This window comes from Monodelphis domestica, chromosome 3, assembly GCF_027887165.1.
Source record: "Monodelphis domestica isolate mMonDom1 chromosome 3, mMonDom1.pri, whole genome shotgun sequence".
Lineage (NCBI taxonomy): Eukaryota > Metazoa > Chordata > Mammalia > Didelphimorphia > Didelphidae > Monodelphis > Monodelphis domestica.
In genome coordinates, this window is record NC_077229.1 from 281,115,145 (window position 1) to 281,135,692 (window position 20,548).

Sequence of the window (20,548 nt, forward strand, 5' to 3'; positions counted from 1 at the left end):
TCTCTCCCCAAAAGGGGAAGGTTAGCTCAGGATCCCAGGGATCCAAACAAATTTCTCCTTGACAGTGAGGTGACCCCAGGTTTCCAAAGGGAAGGGACAGTGGGTGTCCTCCATCTCCCAGTATTCTCTGAGGAGACATATTCCCTCTGTCAGGGGGACAAACTTGGCTACCTCTCTCCCAGAAAAAAGAGAGAGGGGAAAAAGAATCTCGCCTCTCCCTCTCTCCTTCCATTCCCCTTGTTCCCCTCTCAGATCATTCTAATACAAATGGAAATATTCATTAATGATACCCTTTAAAATATAATTCCCCCCAACTATTTTTATTCTACTATCCCAATGCTCTTTCCTAAAATTTTAGAGAAAATTAAAGAATTACTTCTTTCTGGTTTGTCTTCATTCATTGGGAGTACATAAATATCTTCTCTATTTTTTTTTAGCTTTCCTTTTTAACATACAGAATGCTTCCTAAGATGATTTCACGATAAGTTCCTTTTGGGCAGGGGCTATCTTGCATCTTTTTTATATCACCAGCATTTAACAAAGTGCATAATACAAAGGAACCACTTAATAGATATTTAATAGATGGATTATTATTTAACTACTTGATAATTCTCAGAATACTGATGCACTTATAGGAAAATATGGAATTTTGTCCATTTATTATTTTTTCAGTTTTTCTCTTGACATTTTAAGATATTAATTGTTTAGCTCTTAGATCTTTTGTCTCTTGTTTTTAAAAAAAATTAACCCTTTATCTACTTTAATAAATGTTAGAAACCTGAGAAAATTGATTCTTTTGATCAGTCTTTTCTTAGTAATTATACATATTTACCTTCTGTCTTGTAAACCTCAAAATTTCTCAGACTTATGAATGTTAGGGCTTTCCCCCATTGGGGAATCTTTTACTTAAAAAAATTCCCTAGCAAATGGTGAGAACTCTACTTGAGTGTGGGGGCTCCTTGCCTTGGTAATATCCCTACTCCACCCTACTTGGGACTGCTTTAGGACAGAGAGCTCCTTGAGAATAATGGAAGTACTTTAATCCATGCTTATGGAAGGGACAGGAAGTTCTTTGAGTCATGACTGTTTTAGAATTGATACAATGGGATACTAAGTACCTATAAAGGTGGAGCAACTTGTAAACTACTTAAACCTAAAAGGGTGATAACTTATTTAGAGGTTTTTTCTTAATGAAATTTGTCGACACAGCAGCATTTTTTTCTGACTTGCTAAAGAGATTAAAACTACTCAGCTGTGAATTCAAAATGGGTGGTCCTTTAAAAACATCTACAGTGATTGGTAGATGTAAGGACTTAGGGGAGGTGACATAGGAGATTTTGCCCTTAAAAATAAGAGCTCAGAGAAGAGCTGGATCTGATTCTGAGAGAGCTCATTTTGAGAAGACTCATTCTGAGGATCTTGATTTCTGACTCTCATTCTGAAGGAGAGCTCCTTGAGGAGCTCCTCTGAGGGGCTCTGTCCCTCTGGGGTAGGAGCTCTGGAGGCTCTTGAGAGAGGCCCTTTGAAACAATCTCTGGCTGGAAGACTCTTTGAGGAAGGATGCTGGCCTGGTGTCATTAGAATTCCTTACTTAGACAGATCTTATGGTGAGTTATAAAAAACTGACTGATTTTCTCTTTTAGGACTTAGGTCTAGGCCATATTGGCTTGAGGCCCTTCATACTTATTCCTTTCTTACTCTCTCTCTCTTTCTTTGATTACTCATTGTATTGTTAATTAAAATCTCTATAAAACCCAATTGACTTGGGTATTTGAATAATTGGGAATATTTCCCTGGCGGCCACCTTATATTTGATTTTAAACCCAAGACACTGTAGTGAAACATATCTCTGCGGTAAAATTTACTCACCCTCTCTTATATCTATCACAATTTATATCTTCCACTATTTTAATCACTACAGTTTAAGACCTCAACCATTTTAAATCTCACAGTCTGGACTTCTTATTGGAAGTTATAATACACTGAGTGTTCTTTGTTATTCATTTTTTTTTGCAGCTAAGACTTAAATGCTTCCCTTTTGTAGGATGTCTATCTTTTTCACTGATAGTTCAGCTCTGTTTAAATGTGTTGTTGAAGATATCTTTTGATACATCTTGAGTTCCTTTGCTCTTTGAAATATTCCAACCCAATATATTCTTATATTTCTCATGGTTATAATATAATCCTGGGCTAATCAAACTGTTGTCCCTTCATAACTGAAGGTGGTTTTTCCCCTGTATGACTGCAAAATGTATCATATTACATGTAAATTCTGAAATTTAACCTAAACAATGACTTGAATTTTGAACATAGCTTTTATATCTAGCAGCAACCCACGGTTTGATGAATTAGTACTTTATTTTCTGTTGTCAAGAGTTCTGGAATATTTTCTTCTATTATATCTTGCAGTATGGAGACCTATGTCATGGTAGATAAAAGAGCTGGCTTTGAAACCAGACAGAGATATGTTCAAGACCCATCTCTGACATTTGCTGTGTGACCCTGGTCAATTCAACTAGTTTCTCTGCAATCAGGTCAACTCTCAAGTCCTAAGAGTTGCAGAGAAAATACTGCCACATTGATAGTTTCCCTCTGCTTCCTCAGTCCCAAGTCCAGGCTCTATTCTGATCTTTACTTCTTGTACTAGATACTGTTTAAGTTTTACTATTTATCTTACTTTCTTGGAGCCTAATGAACTCTAAATTAACTCCACATTTGATATTCAAAATCAGAAGCTTTGGCTTGTATAATATTTATGTGTACTTTCAAAGTTATCATGTTGCTTCTCTTTGGCCAGTTTCTCTATTAATAAATTTCTGAGTTCCAAATCTGCACTTCTTTTTCAGAGCTTAGAGAGATCACCCATTATATTCTCTAAGATGTTCATTTACTCTGCCACTTGTTTATTTTGAGAGCTCAGATTTCTTACCTAATAATTTCTACTCTAGTATCTTCTCTTTAACGTATTATTTTTCTTTTGATTCTTGGGTTTCTACTTTTTTGTTCTATGATTTCATGGGTATCTAGAGAATTCTCTCATTAGGAATTTTGTGTTTATTTTGCTTCAAAGTATGACAGAATATTTATGAAATTTTAACCATTTGTGTGGGGGTGGGAACTGTTACTCATGTACCTCACTATCTATATGTTCCACTGTTGATTTATCTGCTTGGTTGCAAGGCTTACATCCAGCATCTTTTCAATTTTTTCTTTTTGGCATTTGCCTTGGACTTCCATTAGCTTAGCTCTTTCATCCTACCTCATCGTTTAGTTTTGCCCTGCTGTGATGGGATTTTTTTTCCTCCTTCAGATTATCTTAGTGTAGCATGGCCTTCTTGAGTTGGGAGTATTATGGATTCTGGCTGGGATTATTACTGCAATAAATTCCATGAAAAACATTGATCAGAGTTAGGTTTCCTTCCCTTTTCCCTAGAAAATGGAATTGCCTTCCTCCTCTAGATGGCTCTGCCCTGTTGAACCTCTTCTTACTCTGCCCCATTTATTTCCTCTCCTTTATGTGGCTTAGACAAAAATTAGTTTTTCTACCTCTTATGTGGTGTATAGGGGGTTAAGCTGAGTCACAGGGGAGTGAGAGAAAGAAAAACATATTAAAGAACAGGACACAGGATGTGTTTGTAGTAAGGTAGATTAGTCGGAGGGGAATGGGGGGGGGCAGGGGTTTACTATATGTTAGTTTTCCTTTATTTTATTGCATTTTATCTTGTATCATGTTTCTTTCTTATCTTTTTGGTTCAATTTTAATTTCCCTAGAGTAGTTCACATATACTTTCTTTTTGTATTATTAATTTGGAGAAATTATCTAGTAGTCTCCTTTCTTGTTGATTATATGACTGATCACTAATTTCTAAAGTTTAACCAATGTAAGAACAATGGCCAAAAAGAAAAAGGTGCAGAATGCCTAGAAATAGTCAACATTAAAAAAAATAGTATTCATCTAGAATTTCAAGGTTTGCAAAGCAATTCACAGACCTTATCACATTTCAACTGTGAGAGGTTAAGTGCTGGTATTATTCCCTATTTTATAGGTGAGGAAACTGAGTCTGACCAGTTAAATGATTTCTACAGTCTTACATAGCTAGAAAGGATCTGAGGCCATATTTGAACTTAGGTCTTCTTGACCGTAAGAACTACCCATTGAGCAAACTAGTTACCCAGAAACTGCTTAAGGAAAAATGGGATAACCCAAGGAACTGTACTATGAAGAAGCTAACTTGCAAATATTTACACAGAAAGACAATGGGTAAACAATTATTACCTTGGGTAAGAGTTAAAAGAAATGAACAGTTTAAAAAAATTGCATAAAGCTTAATGTTGGCTCAGATAAAACACATTCTCCTGAAAGTGATTCTGCAGGAAACCAGGGATAGGTCAACAAACCGATGTGAAAATGAAACTGATCTGCTTTCATTTCTTTAGCAATCTATTCTTATCACTTGGTGACAAGAAAGCTCTCACAGATGGATTCAAATGTTTCAATACCTGATGTGCTGCTATAAAAAAAAATACAACTCAATAAAATGAGGAGAGGAAAAGCTTCTGAATAGGACCAAATTTATAAAAAGAACTCTATGTTGGAAGAGAAATGATTTTAAAAATATTCAGAGATCACTTGGGGGAAAAAAAAAACTTTTACTTTCTGTCTTATAGGCAATTGGGGTTTAAGTAACTTGCCCAGGGACACACAGCTAGGTCAAATTTGAACCCAGGACTTCCCATTTCCATGCTTGGCTCTCAATCCACTGAGCCACACAACTTTGCCTCAGAGACCACTTTTAGGTAATTCTAAGAGGGTATAAATTAAAAACTCTTTGTAAAAGATTGCAAAAGATAGTTCCATCCCAAAAGCCATCAGAAAAGATACAAGCAAAGATGGACGTACATGCCTACTTCTGCAAATCTAAGAATGATCTATTCAGTACATGCACTGAGGATATATTTGAAGGAAATCAGATGGGAACAAGCAGGCTCATAAATGATTTTCCATAGCAGCTTATTTTTTCATTGTTACTCAAATAACTGAACTAGATAGAGAATCTCAGACGATGCTGGGTTTATTTTTTCAGTTGTTGCAAAAGTGTATTTAACTTCATTGGAGCAAAAGAGAGTCTCCTCTGTCAAGTCTTGCCCCATTTGTTATATTAAGATCATAGAATAATCTATGTTAAATGTGTTCATATCTAACTCTAATTGTCTGTTATTGAAAAAAATTTAGTCACTGATCTTTCAATTATGAATATCAAATGAAAAATAAAATATAGAGACACAGATTAACCTAAAATATTTCTGTTTTTTCTGACCCATATTATTTGACCTCTTTCATGAGTTGCAGAGCCACTCAAAAAAAAACTGTCTCAAAAATATATATTAAAATTGTTATTATATCTAATTTGGAAAATTGATTTAAAAAACTTTAAAGGGATCTGCCTCATAGAAAACACCAGAAAAAAAAGGTGAACTAAGAATGTCTATTGTCCAAATTATGCAGAAGTTTTTTAGAGCACAGTTCTTCAGACTTCTAGATAGTTCCTCAGACTTCTAGTACTACTGAAAGAATTAAACCAAAATTGAACAGGTAGAATAGAAGACTGAAATGTATCTGAGATGTTGCAAAATGACCCCATGTCATTTTCACTTCCCAAGCAAATCTTTGAAGCATGATTTTTTACTGGACTTCTCACTTTATTTATATATGGTGCTCTTAGGGAAAACCCCTCAACAATGTATATTAGAACTTGCTCTGCAACTTATAGTCTTAGTTGTATGACTGTAACACTGAAATGTTAAATGCCTTGACCAAGACCACACAGCCAGTTTATATCAGAAGAACAATTCAAACCCAAGTTTTACAGATTCCAAGGCAAACTCTGTATCCACTACAACATTGACTCTCTTTTTTAATTTCAGATTCTCCTGGTACTGCTAGATGACTGTGAATCTTGAAAGATTAGAGGTCATTTAAATTGTTACAGAAAGACATAAACATAAATGCATTATATACACACAGCTGGAAAGGACCATGAAGGTCATTTAATCCAACCAAATAGCTTCTTTTTACAGATAAGTGAATTGGGTTTCTGTGCATAACCCAAGATGTTTTTAAAAAGACCTCACTGAGGCCATGTATGACTATAAAATGAGTCGGACAAGTAAGGCACCGACAGTGCAGGTAACAACAGAACAATACAGATTTCACAGTCCTATTCAAAAAATATTTCTCCTTTCAAAGAGATGCCTCCAGTGTGTTGGACAGATCCTCTATGAAGGAATATGGAATGAGCTAGGTAAGAAAGGTCCAGCAAGAGAAGGATTAGTTATTCATTTTATCAGAGGACAAAGTATTCGTACCACTATGATTCTGGCCCAGAAAAGGAAGGATTTTAATATTCAAATGTAAGACACTCAAGTGGAGCTTGGAACAGGACAGATTTGGATCCTTTTGCCACAGATGAGAAAACATACTGTCTCTTTTGATCCTCAGATATGTGGGGAAGCTTAGTTTGACTAAGCCCAAACCCAAACAATCTAGGGCAGAATGAAGCAATAAGGGAGTCTCGCTGAGATAAAACAGGTCAAGGCTCTGGGCAGCCCAAAGTGGATCTGAATCTTGTGACCTTCAGCTCATACAGGAAAAGGGGACTCAACCACTGGAAGATAAATCAACCTTAGGAGTGAGATAAAAGAAACCATTTTAGGGGAACAATCAGAAGAGATAAATAGAGTGAGGTAGGGGAAGGGAAAGGAAGAGGGGAAGAGAGGAGTGAAGAGAAAAAAAGGAGGGGGAAAGAAGGGAAAGAAAAAAGGAAAGAAGGAGAGAGAGAGAGATAGAGATGGTGGGGAAGAGAGACAAATAGAGAGAGACAGAGATAGGGGTGAGGGGAGAGACAAACAGACCAACAGACAGACTTCCAATAGCCAAAACAAAAGAAAATTTCATATCAGGGTTATGGGAAACTCATTCCTAAAACTTGGGAGGTAGCATCTATAGAATTAGTTGGGGGAATACCCTTTCTCCCTAAGAGTGTGGGGGCTAAGGGGCAGAAGGCAAGGAAAGTGGGTCAAAGTGAGGTAATGTATAGACTAAGTTAGGTGGGAAAGGGAAGGATTGATGATGGAAAGGGCTCGCTGGAGCCTCAGACTTCAGTACCACATAACTAGGAAGATGGGAAAGTTAAGTGATGGAGTATGCCAGCGTTGATAAGCCAAACTGGCATGTGGGAAGGGAGAGTTAATGTTAAGGTGAGGGGAAAGGAGCTGAGCATGAGAGAAGGCTAAGAATTAATGTTATATAATTAGTATAACCATAGTTACACTCATTTTTGATGTTGTTCAGTTGTGTCTGACTCTCTGAGACCCCATATGGGATTTTCTTGGCAAAGATATGCAGAGTAGTATACCAATTTTCTTCTCCAACTCATTTTACAAATGAGGAAACAGAGGCAAATGCAGTTAAATGATTTGCCCCAGGTCACACAACTAGTGAGTGTTTGAGGTCACATTTGAACTCAGGTCTGCTTGACTCTAGACCCAGCATTGTGACACCTACTGCTCTCACCTATTATAGTCATAACTTAAAGTCATAGCTATGAACCTAATTGCAATCTGAAAATCTATAGAATTTTCATCTATTATTGTAGCTTCCTCTCATTTCCCATTATAAACATTATAGATTTAGAGTATTAATGAAGAGCTAAGGGGAAAAAAACTGAGGCAAAGTAAAGAAATAAATGTTTCTGTCTTGCTGAGAAAGTTTCTGAGAATTAGGGATCATGGAAATCCTAGTGAGAATCATGACAGCTCTAAATCTGAGAGCTGAAATCAGACTTTTTCAGGGAAGAATATATTTTTTAAATGAATGCAATTACAATGCTTTTGTAGATGTGATGAAGTTAAAATGTATGAGAATACTGGGTTAAAAAGAATGGACCTGGAGGGTTACTCAGAAGTACTACACTCTGGCACTAAAAGGCAAAAACAAAACAACACAAAACAATAACCATCAAACTCCTGGGCCAGGTGGGTCTGGAATTAAAACAAGCAATAGTTTAATGTAGTCTAGGAAAGGCTTATGTGACTGGATAAACTGCTGCCACTGCTAGCCAAACTATATATGAAGTTTGTGTGCTGGGACACACTAATACAGGGTCTATAAAAAAGTCACACGGTTGAATGAGAGAAACTAGCAAGAGATACTTTTGAGAGGTGATACTATAATTCTTATTTATTTGAACAAGTGAATTTTGTATTGTTGGCCTGAGCTCAAAAACTTTTCAGTCCCCTCCATAATTATACAATATTGTCTAGCATGTGTACTATGATGCGGGTTAGAACCTAGGTTTAAAATATATTTGGAAACAAAAGTAACCTTTTTACATCACTGTGGAATTTTACTCTAATTCACTAACTTAAGATGAGTTGAATTCTTCTTCCCTTTTCTCCCACATTCTAAGAATCATAAAATTTCTACTTTTATTAAAGGAATTATGGCATTTTAGGGCTATAAGAGTTCTTAAGATAACATCTGGTCCAGTCCTCTCACTTCAGAGAAGAAGAACGTGAGGCCCAGAGGAGCCGAGGGATCTTTCCAAGATTTTACAGTCAGTTACTGACTGGGAGGGCTTGGACGAGACTAAAACTTTTGATGCCAGGGTTCTGTGTTCTATCTCAGAGCTGCTTCTCAATATTATCGCCTACAGCACATAACTAATTCTAAGTTGCTAACTGTAATGACAATGCTTACCCTATAATTTTGAAGTTAAGTTCTGCTATTTTCAAATATAACTAATAAAATTTTGCTAGTAGGAGGAAAAGATAAAATTGTAATAAAGGGTTAAGGATGGTAATTTTGGTTTTGGTATTTAATGGTAATTAATTTTTAATTAATTAATTAATGGTAATTAAGCAAATTTACTATATAAATGGGCAAAGATTTATAAAGTATTTACTCAAAATTTGTACTATAAGAGAACTTTAATTTGGATTTGAAAACAAAAGGGTTAGAAAACATAATGTTAATAGATTAATAAAAATGGTTCCATTAAGAAGAAAGGAATTTTATCAGTTTCCTACATTATGACAGTTATTCCCTAAAACTGCAAATGAGGGTCCTAGTTTTACTCGACAGTGCTAGATTACATCATGTAAAAACACAGATGAACAGGAAGGTAACCATTTTCAATGGCTCAGTTCTAGAGGTACTTTCCATTAGCAAATCATTTTTAACAATTATCTATTCATTTATGCAGGCAAGAAAAATCAAGCAATATGAACAGCTTTTCCTAGACTATCTAAAGGAAGCTCAGAAGGATTTTGACTTGACAAAGATTTTTTAAATGGACAGTCCCCTATTAACGATGTGTTTTTGTTTTTTTTAAAAGCTGTTGAATGAGAAACAACTCTATAAAAGCTAGTTAAAATCCAAGGTTAGACAATTCAATAGGCAATGTATTCAAAACACTAATAGTAGCATTCCAAATAAGACTAGCCATAATGTGCTCCATTATGTTGAGGAGGAAATTAAAATTCAGTTTCAAACTGTATGGATGGATTGCACTACTGGCTCCTGTAATTGATGTCTATATACCTGTGCATATGCATAAGAAAATGTACCTATGTATAATATAAATTTTTAATGCATTATTTTCCTCTTTAATCCATTGGAAATATTATTTTATAATAACCCATAAAACATATTTTTAAAGGCCTAGGAAAAGGCTTCTCATGTACTAGATGGATATAGCCCAGTGATGCATTAGAAAGACTTCTGGCCTGGACTCAGATAAACAGGAAAACTGGAGTTCGAATCTGGCCTCAATCACCAAGAAATGAAAGTAAAAATAAATAATTTGTGAAGAAAGGCACTATTAACTGAGAGGACCAAGAAAGATTTCACATAGAGGTAATGCTTGAGGTATATTTGAAATATAGAATTCTATATGGTACAGAGGAAGGGGGGGAGAGGGAGAGAGAGAGAGAGAAAGAGAGAGAGAGAGAGAGAGAGAGAGAGAGAGAGAGAGAGAGAGAGAGAGAGAGAGAGAGAGAGAGAGAGAGAGAGAGAGAGAGAGAGAGATTGAGAACTGAAGATATGGGGGAAAAGTCAAGGAAAAGAAAGAAAAAGAAAAACAGGAAATGAAAGGATGCTTTCAAGAGAAATAAGAGGAGTTCCAGAGAATGTGTTTTGGGGAACAGATAAGTTCTTTTTTGGACTGATTGAATTTGAGGGGTCTCATGGACATCCAGTGTAAAATATCTCAGAGGCAGTTGATGATATAGTATCCTAGCAAGAGATTGTGGCTGAATATATATTTTTTGAGTCTTTACCATAGAGATCATTAAAACCCAAAGCAATGTGAGATGGAATTCTAGGGCAAAGAGGGTCCACAGTGATGCTCTAGATCAGTGGTTCTCAACTTTTCTAATGCCAGGACCCCGCAATACAATTCCTCATGTTGCAGTGACCCCAAACCAAAAAGTTATTTTGGTGGCTACTTCAAAACTGTAATTTTGCTACAGTTATGATTCGGAATGTAAATACCTGATATGCATTATATATTCTCATTGCTACAAATTGAGAGGTTGAGAACCGCTGCTCTAGAGTATTATATGGATGTCAGCAAAGGAGACAGAGAAGGAAGAGTCAAATTGGTAGGAGGAGAACTAGGAAATAATCATGTCATGAACACCAAGAGCAGAGAAAATATTCAGAAAGGACAGGGAGTCAATAGTCTCAAAATATAGTGGAACCGTGGAGAAAGATGAGGACCACATCTGGAAATGAAGACATCATTAAGAAAGGAGTTCCAATTCAGCAAGGAGTTTAAAAGGTAGATTGCAAAGGGTTGAGGAGTGAAAGGGAGGAGTGGAAATAGAGAAAATGAGTGATAAGCATTTCCCTTTTCTCCTCCTATGTCTGTCTCAGGAATTTGGCTGGAAATGAAAAGGAGATGCAGGACGATATCCTGAGAGGATAATATGGTCTGGCATATTAAGGCACATTTAAAGACCATCTAGAAAGATTCATCCAGTAGGGTAAGAATGAATATTAGAAGCCAAGAGAGAATGAGAGATCATATATATATATTATGTACACATATATATAATATATATAAACTTTTGGAGAAGATATAAGGTATAGAAGGACTGCTCTTGGCAAGAAGTAGGACTGCCTTACTAGACATGGAGGAAAAGTCAGGGCATGAGGCAAAATTGAGGAGGTTTTTAGATGAGAATAGGAAATAAAGATGTTTCTAGCAAATAGTTTCAATTTTTTCTAATAAAACAATAGTTATGTCAGTTAATTTGAGGTGAGACAAGGAAAATATATGGAAGATATGATAAAAAGAAAATTTTGGAATGACTTCTGTGAGTAACTGGATAAAGAATTAATTACTGTTGAGTAAAAAGAGATTCTGTTATGGCAGTAAGGACCAGTCGGGATGGTCTCTAACATGCCTTTTTAGTATAACCAGTCAGCTAAGATGGGTGGCTTTCCCCTAGCTTTACTCAGTTATGTTTGAGGAACAAAGGGGATGGGACGAATCTAGAACTGGGTTTGGCAAGGGAAGATAAGCAGTAGGACCTGAGGACAAAGGATTCAAGGATAGACTGTAGTATAGCATTGAACTCTAACCATATGGCTGAGATTTGGAAGGAAGGAGGAGGAGAAGGAAAGCAGAGCAGGGGCAATGCCCTGAGAGAAGGGAAAATTGGGAAATGAGATGAGGACAAAGAAGAAGTTTAGGAGGGGTACGGCATGGCATAAGAGACTGTGTGGAGAGTGATCAAATAGAGGAATATAAGAGTTTTTGACCAAGGGGTGGAAACCATGAGTATGAACACCCTGTTTAAATGAATGAACGCTCTCCAGCAGGGGAGAATTAGGATGTGGGATTGGGGAGACTGAGAACTTAAGATGTTTGAGGGAGCATCAACATGATGACATTTTCTTATAAAATGGAAAGGGTGGGAATTAGAGGAAGAAATGAGTTAGGTATTATAATACAATTACAATAAATCAACATTAAACATCCGGTATTGGGCTACTAAAATAAAAATAATACTAAAGAATGGAGTAAGGGGGCAGCTGGATGGTTCAGTGGATTGAGAGATCTAGAGATAGGAGGTCCTGGGTTCAAATCTGGCCTCAGACACTTCCCAGCTGTGTGACCCTGGGCAAGTCACTTGACCCCCAATGCCTAGCCCTTACCACTCTTCTGCTGCTTTGGAACCAATACACAGTATTGATTCCAAGATGGAAGGTAAGGGTTTTTTTTTGGGGGGGGGGGGGAATAGAGTAAGATGGGAAATAGAGCATGAAATGAGCTAGGTATTACAATAAATCAACAAATATTTTTCAAGCATTTTTAGGCATTGTGCTACTAAAATAATGATTAAAAATAATAAAGAAAAGTTACATGAATGCATATCTATCAATCAAAGCCTGACAATGTGCAGATGCTTTATAAACACTAGAAATCAACCTTATGAAATGTCCCATCTTAAAAAGAATCTGAGGTGTCCAAACAAAACTTCCACTGCTATCTGAATGCATTCAAGGGAATTGAAAGTCAGTATTATGGCAAGATGGCTTAAACATTACTTGAGAGAGATTAGATGGGATTCAGAGAGGTGAATAGATAGTGAATTTGTGTTACATATTTGACAAATTTCCTATTTTATTGGAAACAACTGCCATCTTGTTACTCTGATCATTTCAAATATAGATTTAACTAAAATAAACCTATTATCCAGTTAACAAAACTTAAATCAATTTCAAGAATAATCACCATTTTAATAATCTAAAGACAATGAAGAGCTATTTTTGGATTCCTTCCCTTACTAAAAACGTCTACTCTAAGAATTGGTACTATCGTGATTTTGTATTTGGGAATGGTATTAAAATGTTAGTTCTTTTATAGGCATTTGATGCTTAATATTTTTATTAAAAGCCTCATAAAATAAATTCAATTCCATTGTATCCAAATTCTGACTCTTAAATTCTTAAGCCTAAATTATCTTTGGAATTGAAAGAGGGAAAGAGGGCTAGGACTGGTGATGATGACTTTAGATAAAGCCTGCTAAATGCAAGATCACCTGCCTATTTCTAAGTTCCAGTGAAATGAAACCATAAACATGATAAATAGATGTGTTCAAAGGAGTCTTTGGCTTTTGCAATTCAAAATTTCTACATTTTGTTGGTAATTCATCTAAATCATTCCATACTTCTTTATAGTTATCATGTTCACTGTGTCTCACAGGATAATACTATTCCATTCATGTAACACCATTTGTTTAGCCATTTTCCAGTCAACGGGCATTAGCTTTGGGTCCAGTTCTTTGCTAACACACAAAAAAGAGATGTTACAAATATGCTGGCATATATAAGGTTTTTGTTGTTGTTATTGATCTCCCTAGCATATATGCCTAGCAATACAGTAACTGAGTTAATGGGTTTGGGCATTTAGGTCACTTTCTCTGGATAATTCTACACTTCTTTAAAGAACTGTCATACTAATTCACAGCTTTAAAAAAATGAATGATTAGGCCTGTCTTTTCACTATCTCTCCAACATGGACTATTTACACTGCTTGTAATCTTCACTAATTTGTTAGATGTGAAGTGAAGCCTTAGAATTCTTTTGATATGTACTTCTTGAATTATTAGTGATTTGCAACTTTTTTTCATATGGGGAGTTAATGATTTGCAATTATTCTCTTGAGAAATATTCTCTTATCTATTGGAAAAAGGCTTCTCATCCTGAAATTCTAACAACAATAATGAAGAGTTGACTGCATTCACTTAAATTTTAGTTTTACTACACAATTTAAGTATCAAACAGAGCAGATCTCTTGGTCAATAATGGAAGAAAAAAACAAATTAAACAAAAATAATTTTCACAGTGGAAATCAGGTCTGTTGTTTTCAATAGAGAATTAGTCTCCCTTCACAAAGGCTCTTACAATTCCTCAAACAAACAAGTATTTATGCACTTATATACTGGCTAATTTGGCTGCTCTTCTCATTAATCTTATTTGATTCTGATCTTTTCACAAGCACAAATGTTGCCATCCTTAGAATTTGAAGAATGACATGTAAAGTTGAAGTGAACATCTATTAAATTAATCTAAGATAATAAATGAACTTTGAAAATAGGATAACTTTATTAGTTTATTACTTGGAATCCAGGGAATTCTTTGAGATCTATAACTAGGATTGATATCATACTGTAACTATAATCAATAAAAATGTATGAGAGTTAAATGATTTGCTCTTTGGGCATAATATATTTTTATTAAATTATATTTCTATTATTAAGTCAGTATGCTTTCCTCTTCCAAAAGATCCATGATATTTTTCTATTTAGCTAGCCCCTATAAAAAATGGAAATCAGGGAGCAGCTGGGTAGCTCAGTGTATTGAGAGCCAGGCCTAGAGATGGGAGGTCCTGGGTTCAAATCTGGCCTTAGACACTTCCTAGCTGTGTGACCCTGGGCAAGTCACTTAACCCGCACTGCCTAGCCCTTACCACTCTTCTGCCTTGGAACCAATATACAGTATTGATTCCAAGACAGAAGGTAAGGGTTTAAAAATAATGCAAATCACATCCTTCTATACTTTAATGCATAGTTTCATTACTCGCCAAGGTTCCCCAAAATATCATTACATTTCTTAGTTAATCTCTCCAAACTCAGGTTGTTCTTTGGATTAGAGATAAACAGCCCATCTTCAGGATTATACTCTAAGCTTTTATAGTTCATGATCTACTCTCATACCCTCTAAAAACTCAGTCCTCAAAATTAATGATTTTTGTGAAGGCAGGATGAATTTGCTTCTACCAAAAGATAAACCTAAGAAATTAAGTAATTAACAAACTATGAAATTGAATCCCTAACTTTGTGCAGCCTCACTGTCTTAGTTTTAACATAAAAAAGTTTCTAGAAAATGCTACCTCATTAATGAAATCACCAATGTCCCCAGGATGAGGAGCCGCTGATCTGACTGGATATTGAGGTTCTGCATGAATTGGCCTCTCATCTAGTCGTCTGATCCCCACAGGTTTGATTGCATCAGGTTCCACTGTATCAGGTTGCTGGAGCTGGCTTAAGTCATAGTCCTGCAAAATATAAAATCAAAAAGTCACATCCACTGGGATTTTAAGAAAAATACAGATGAAAAAATCAAGATGGAAAATAGAAATCTTTATTCTAACATATACCAGCAACTCATAAAAATGACTGAAACTTAGCATAATGGAAAACCCGCCACTATGATTTCTCCATGTTATGATTAAATATTTCTTTCACACAGCTCCTTCTTCTGTGTTTTTCATTTCCACGGTCTGTGCCCCATCTGCTTTACAATGTTGCTCATCAATTTTCCACTAGGAAACAGCAGAGATATGAGGTAGCAAGCACTATGAAATGACTAAAACTGCCTAGAAAATATAGATGTAGAGTACAAGGCAAAGATACTAAATAGGGACTAAGTTTTTACCCCCCAAAGAATAAAGTCTGGCCCCCTCAAGGCAAAAACAGACATATAATACAATGTAATTTGAACTCTTCTGAAAGTACTGTGAATTTATGCACATTATTTTGAAACTGTGGGGAAATTAATGTTGGTGTTTGTACAGGAACCAATCTGTTTACTAAATATTCCATTTCACCAGGATGTAACGTGGGTTTTGTTATATCTCACATCTGCTGCCATACCTTACGCTTTGTGGGAGGAATATACTAATTCTCAAGTTTTGTGAAAGGCTAAAATTGACTGTGTTCCATTTATAATTATGCCTCTTATAGCCCAATATCTTACATTTTCTATGGGTTAAGGGCTTTAAACAAGGAAGTCCTAAATCTATCGCTTTGCTAACCACACTTTAGTCTGTTTGGTCTTTAACAAAAGTCAAGCCAAGCCTGTTAAGAAAACAGAAGAAGCATAGATGGCTGTCTCAGCGTTCTCTTCAGTTTTCATTTCAGAAGTCAAATTAATAATACAGAGATAAACCAACTGCCGGCAACATAAAACTTCACCAATATTTTAGTCTTCAGCAAATTCTCTTGCAGTTTTCCAACCAAAACTATAATACTGCAAATGTTATGTTTAGAACATCTTCTGAATGTGGACGTTTCCAGAATGTGGAGAAACTCAGTTGTGTTCTCTTCAATCTGAAATTTTTCTCAAGACTATCAAGGAAAAAGAATTACAAGAGACACGATGATAGTCCTTATATTAATCTCTGATTGACTATCACTCGCCACAACAAGAGTCCCATCAATTCCTCTGTCTCTCAGCCATCATGTTCATCTCCCATTCTCTTAGGGGGACAGGACTCTAACCTCAAAATCCTGTGGCTTCTTTATTCTTAGTCTCCTTCTCTGTTCCTGGCTCAGACAGTTGGATGACCTATTTCCTAGACATGCACAAAAACCTCCCTCCTTCTGCCTTCATCAAGATCTGGACTTTAGGAAGTTTGATCCATTACCCAAATTCCTTTATTTTCATTTTCTCTCACACCCACTCACACATTCTTTCTCTCACTCTATTTTCCCCTTTGTCCACTCCCTCTCTGTCTCTCTGTCTGTCTGTCTCTCTCTCTCTCTCTCTCTCTCTCTCTCTCTCTCAGCACCCATCCAAGGGAACCCAACAGTCTCTATGAGCTCAGTCTCTCCACCCCGAAGTTCCCTAGACACTTGGTGGTGGATTGATGGCTACGAAGCAAGTTACTCTATATTCTCATTTGATCTTAGACGGTAGGTAATAAAATGTTAACAGCATTTTTTAGTCATTTCTCAGTCGTGTCTGACTCTTTATGACCCCATTTGGAGTTTTCTTGGCAGAGACACTGGAGTGGTTTGCCATTTCTTTCTCCAGTTCATTTTACAGATGAAGAAACTAAGACAAAACAGGGTTTAAGTGACTTTCTCAGAGTAAAATAGTAAGTGTTGGAGGCCGTATTTGAATTTGGGTCCTCCTGACACCTGGCATACAACCATTGTGCTATCCTTGTAGGGTGTTAATAATGTTTGATAAATTAACCCATTAAATGCCCAATATGTTTTTTTTTTTCCAGCCCTTGTTCTCCTTGTCCTTTATACATCATTTATCACTGGTGTACATTGAAGAGGTTAAAAGGATATGCTGCTGCTACTACCACCACCATCAATAATACCAGGCATTTATAGAAAGCCTTCATATTTACAAAGTATTTAAAATAAATTAATATATTTGGTTTTCATAATAATTCTGGGATAAGTGATTACAATAATATCTTCCCTATTCAGCAGATGAGAAAACTGAGACTCCAAATTTAAGAAAAATACAGATATTTGGTAGACATCAGAACCAAGACCTCAATCCAAGTCTCTTGATTCTTAAAAAAAAAAAACAAAAAAAAACTTTTCCTTTTGTCTTAGAATCAATGCTGTGTATTGATTCCAAGGCTGAAGAGTGGCAAGGGCTGGGGAATGGGGGTTAAGTGACTTGTCCAAGGTCACATAGCTTGCAAGTGTCTGAGACCAGATTTGAACCCAGGATCTATTGTCTCTCAATCTACTGAAGTTGTCCCTGAAGTCCCTTGATTCTTAGTCTAAGTGTACATTCCATTAAACTATGATTCTTCTTCATTACACAATATGGAATTTCATTTGGAGAAGTTTTCAATATATATTAATTGATATCAATTCCTTCCAATATATTATGTGTAACTGTAACCATAAAGAATATTGTATGTAACAGTAGCATGCATGAGACAACAACAACAAAATGTCCCTATAACTAGGAAATTCCCCATAAATACACAGAGGGCGAACTCCCTCTTTCTTAGATTACCTGCAGTGTGCCTAGCACTGTATAGAAACTGCTCAAAAAATAATCATCAACAACTATTGATTGTGCCAATAATGATTCACTGACTTCTAAATAGCACAATCTGTTCTGTTATTTATGCTTCATGCACAAGTATGAGTAATTTTAAAAATTGACTTAATTAAATTGCACTATAGAAAGCTGGCTATATTCCTTATAATCCTTATGCTGTAGTTTTCTACAAAAATGAGAAACAAAATTTTACTTCCCCCCCCCAAAAAACAAGTAAAAAACAAAACCCTATTTTTAAGCTATAATCTTTTGATCCTGCTTCCATCCTCATTGTGTCCTCTGAAATAGGCTCCACCCTATAGTCAAGCTATACCCCATGAAAGGTGGTCCACCTCCTTGTCCCTCCTAATTCATATCATTTTAAAATCATGAGATGTTTAACACATAGTATTCAAAAAAACACAAATTGCAGTATGTAGGGTAAGAATTACATACAGAATTACAGGGATAGCAGAGCCCCAAAGAGTTCATCAAGTTTGTGGTCTTACTCCCAAGGAAAATTGTCATAACATTTTTTATCTTGATTTATAAAAATCTCTGGGAACAGTGAATGACTTGAAACATCCTTAGACATGTTATAATATCTCACAACCTTACAATTGGTTTAAATTCCCTAAAATCATTATTTTTGAAAGAAAGCTTCAGGAAAGTCAAGAAGACTAGATGAATGAAAAGAACAGGGAACTCAGAATCAGAAACCCTACCTCCACGTCCTGGCATTACCACTGACATGTCACATTTTAGTAAATCATGAAACCTCACTAAGTCTCAACTTCTTCATCTGTAAAATGAGTCTAAGGATAAGTGTCATATCATTCAGGAAGAAAGCATTTTGTAAATGGGATCGTGCTATGCTATTTGTTGTTGTTTGGTGGTTTTCAGTGCTGTCTGAATCTTTGTGACTTCCTTTCAGATTTTCTTGGCAAAGATATTGGAGTGGTTTGCCATTTCTTTCTCCAGCTCATTTTACAGATAAGGAAACTGAGGCAAACAGGGTTAAGAGACATGCTCAGTGTTACATAGCTAATAAGTGTCTAAGCCTAGATTTGAACTCAAGAACTTCCTGACTCCAGGCCCAGACATCTATTTACTCTGCCACCCAGATACTCTAGACAATGATACATGAGGCAGTATTAACTAATACTCAGAATGAACAAATGAAATTGTGAGAAGCACTCTTACTATGCCAAGTCCTTCATTAAGTTATGGGGATACAAATACAAAAGGGAGACAGGGCACAAAATAATGATCTGCTCAGGGTTATATAATGCCTCTTTATTTTACAAGACAAAATGATTCTTTTCAAATTTTTAAAAATTTTGTTTGAACTTTTATTTTTTATTTAGAATATTTTTCAAAATTGTTTTTTATTTTATTAAAAATCATGATAAAAATTTCAAGCCAGTTTGGCAAAATTTAGGCAAATATGTTATATCAGATACCAAAATAAATTTAAAATAGATCTATAACTTGAATATAAAAGGTCCTACCATGAAAAAAAAAGAAAGAAAGAAATGATCTAGATGGGGACAGCTAGGTGGCTGAGTGGATAGAAAATCCAGGCTGAAAGTCCTGGGGTTTGAACCCTCAGATACTTCCTAGCTGTATGGTCCTGGGCAAGTCACTTAGCCACAACTTCCTAGCCCATACCATTCCTTTGCCTCGCTATCCACATTTTCAAAACTATGAGCTACAAGCTAAACTTTATTGTCACCATAGTGATAGCACAAGCAAAAGAACCCATGGCATCAATCTTCTGTCATTCTGAATTAAGTCTTTGAGGATTCAAGTTCTTAGGTAACTCTGGACCACACATAACACTAATCCAAACAAAGGATAAAGGAGATCATAAAAGTTAAAATAAATTATTTTGGCTACATAAAATTTTATAGCTTTTGCACAAATAAAATCAATGGAGACAATTAGAGGAGGAATCATATGGCAGAAAAATACTTTCATCAAATATCATCCACAAAAGCCTTGGATTTAAAAAAAAAATACAAGGAATTGACATACTTATGAGACCATGAGCCATTACCCAATAGTGTTTCAAAGAATATGGCTCATGCATTGGTCCTACATATAAAAATGGTTATCACATTTTCAAAAGAAGAATTACACACTACAAGAAGGTATAGGACTGGACCTTTATAGAAAAATGTAAGGGGAAGAAATTCGCCCTATCAAAGAATGTCTGCAGCTTCCCTACAACTCTGCTGAGTTGCTTAGAGTCTTGAGAGGTTAAACCAGTGACTTGCCTAAGCTGATGGAGCCATTATTGAAAACAGCTTCATAGTCACCATCATGCAGCCTCAAGATAGAGAAATGAAAACTAAAACAACTCTTCCATTTAAGTTAAACTCATGCAAAATAGAAACAATAAAAAAAGAGTAGTTAATATGGGAGGAATGTAAGGAGATTGTCACAATAATGAATTCATGGTGAAGTTGTGAAGTATTCCTACCCTTCTGAAATTCATTTTGCAATTATGCAAGAAAAGTGATTATGCAAGAAAAGTTTATACTCTATAATTCAATGATGCCACTCCTGGGCATATACCCTAAGGAAGTCAACTATAGAAATAAACATTCAATACCAACCAAAATATTCATAGCAGCACCCTTTGTGTCATAAAAGAACTGGAAATAAATTTGG

At 35.8% G+C, this 20,548-nt stretch overlaps 1 protein-coding gene across 1 annotated transcript in view; it reads right to left on the bottom strand.

Annotated features, from left to right (window-relative positions):
* The window catches only part of CDH2 (cadherin 2), a 266,200-nt gene that overhangs the window by 8,595 nt on the left and 237,057 nt on the right, over positions 1–20,548 (bottom strand). Inside the window, exon 15 of the mRNA XM_007487574.2 lies at positions 14,964–15,128. Coding sequence (XP_007487636.1) covers positions 14,964–15,128 — 165 coding nt within the window. The remainder of the gene's footprint in view (positions 1–14,963; positions 15,129–20,548) is intronic.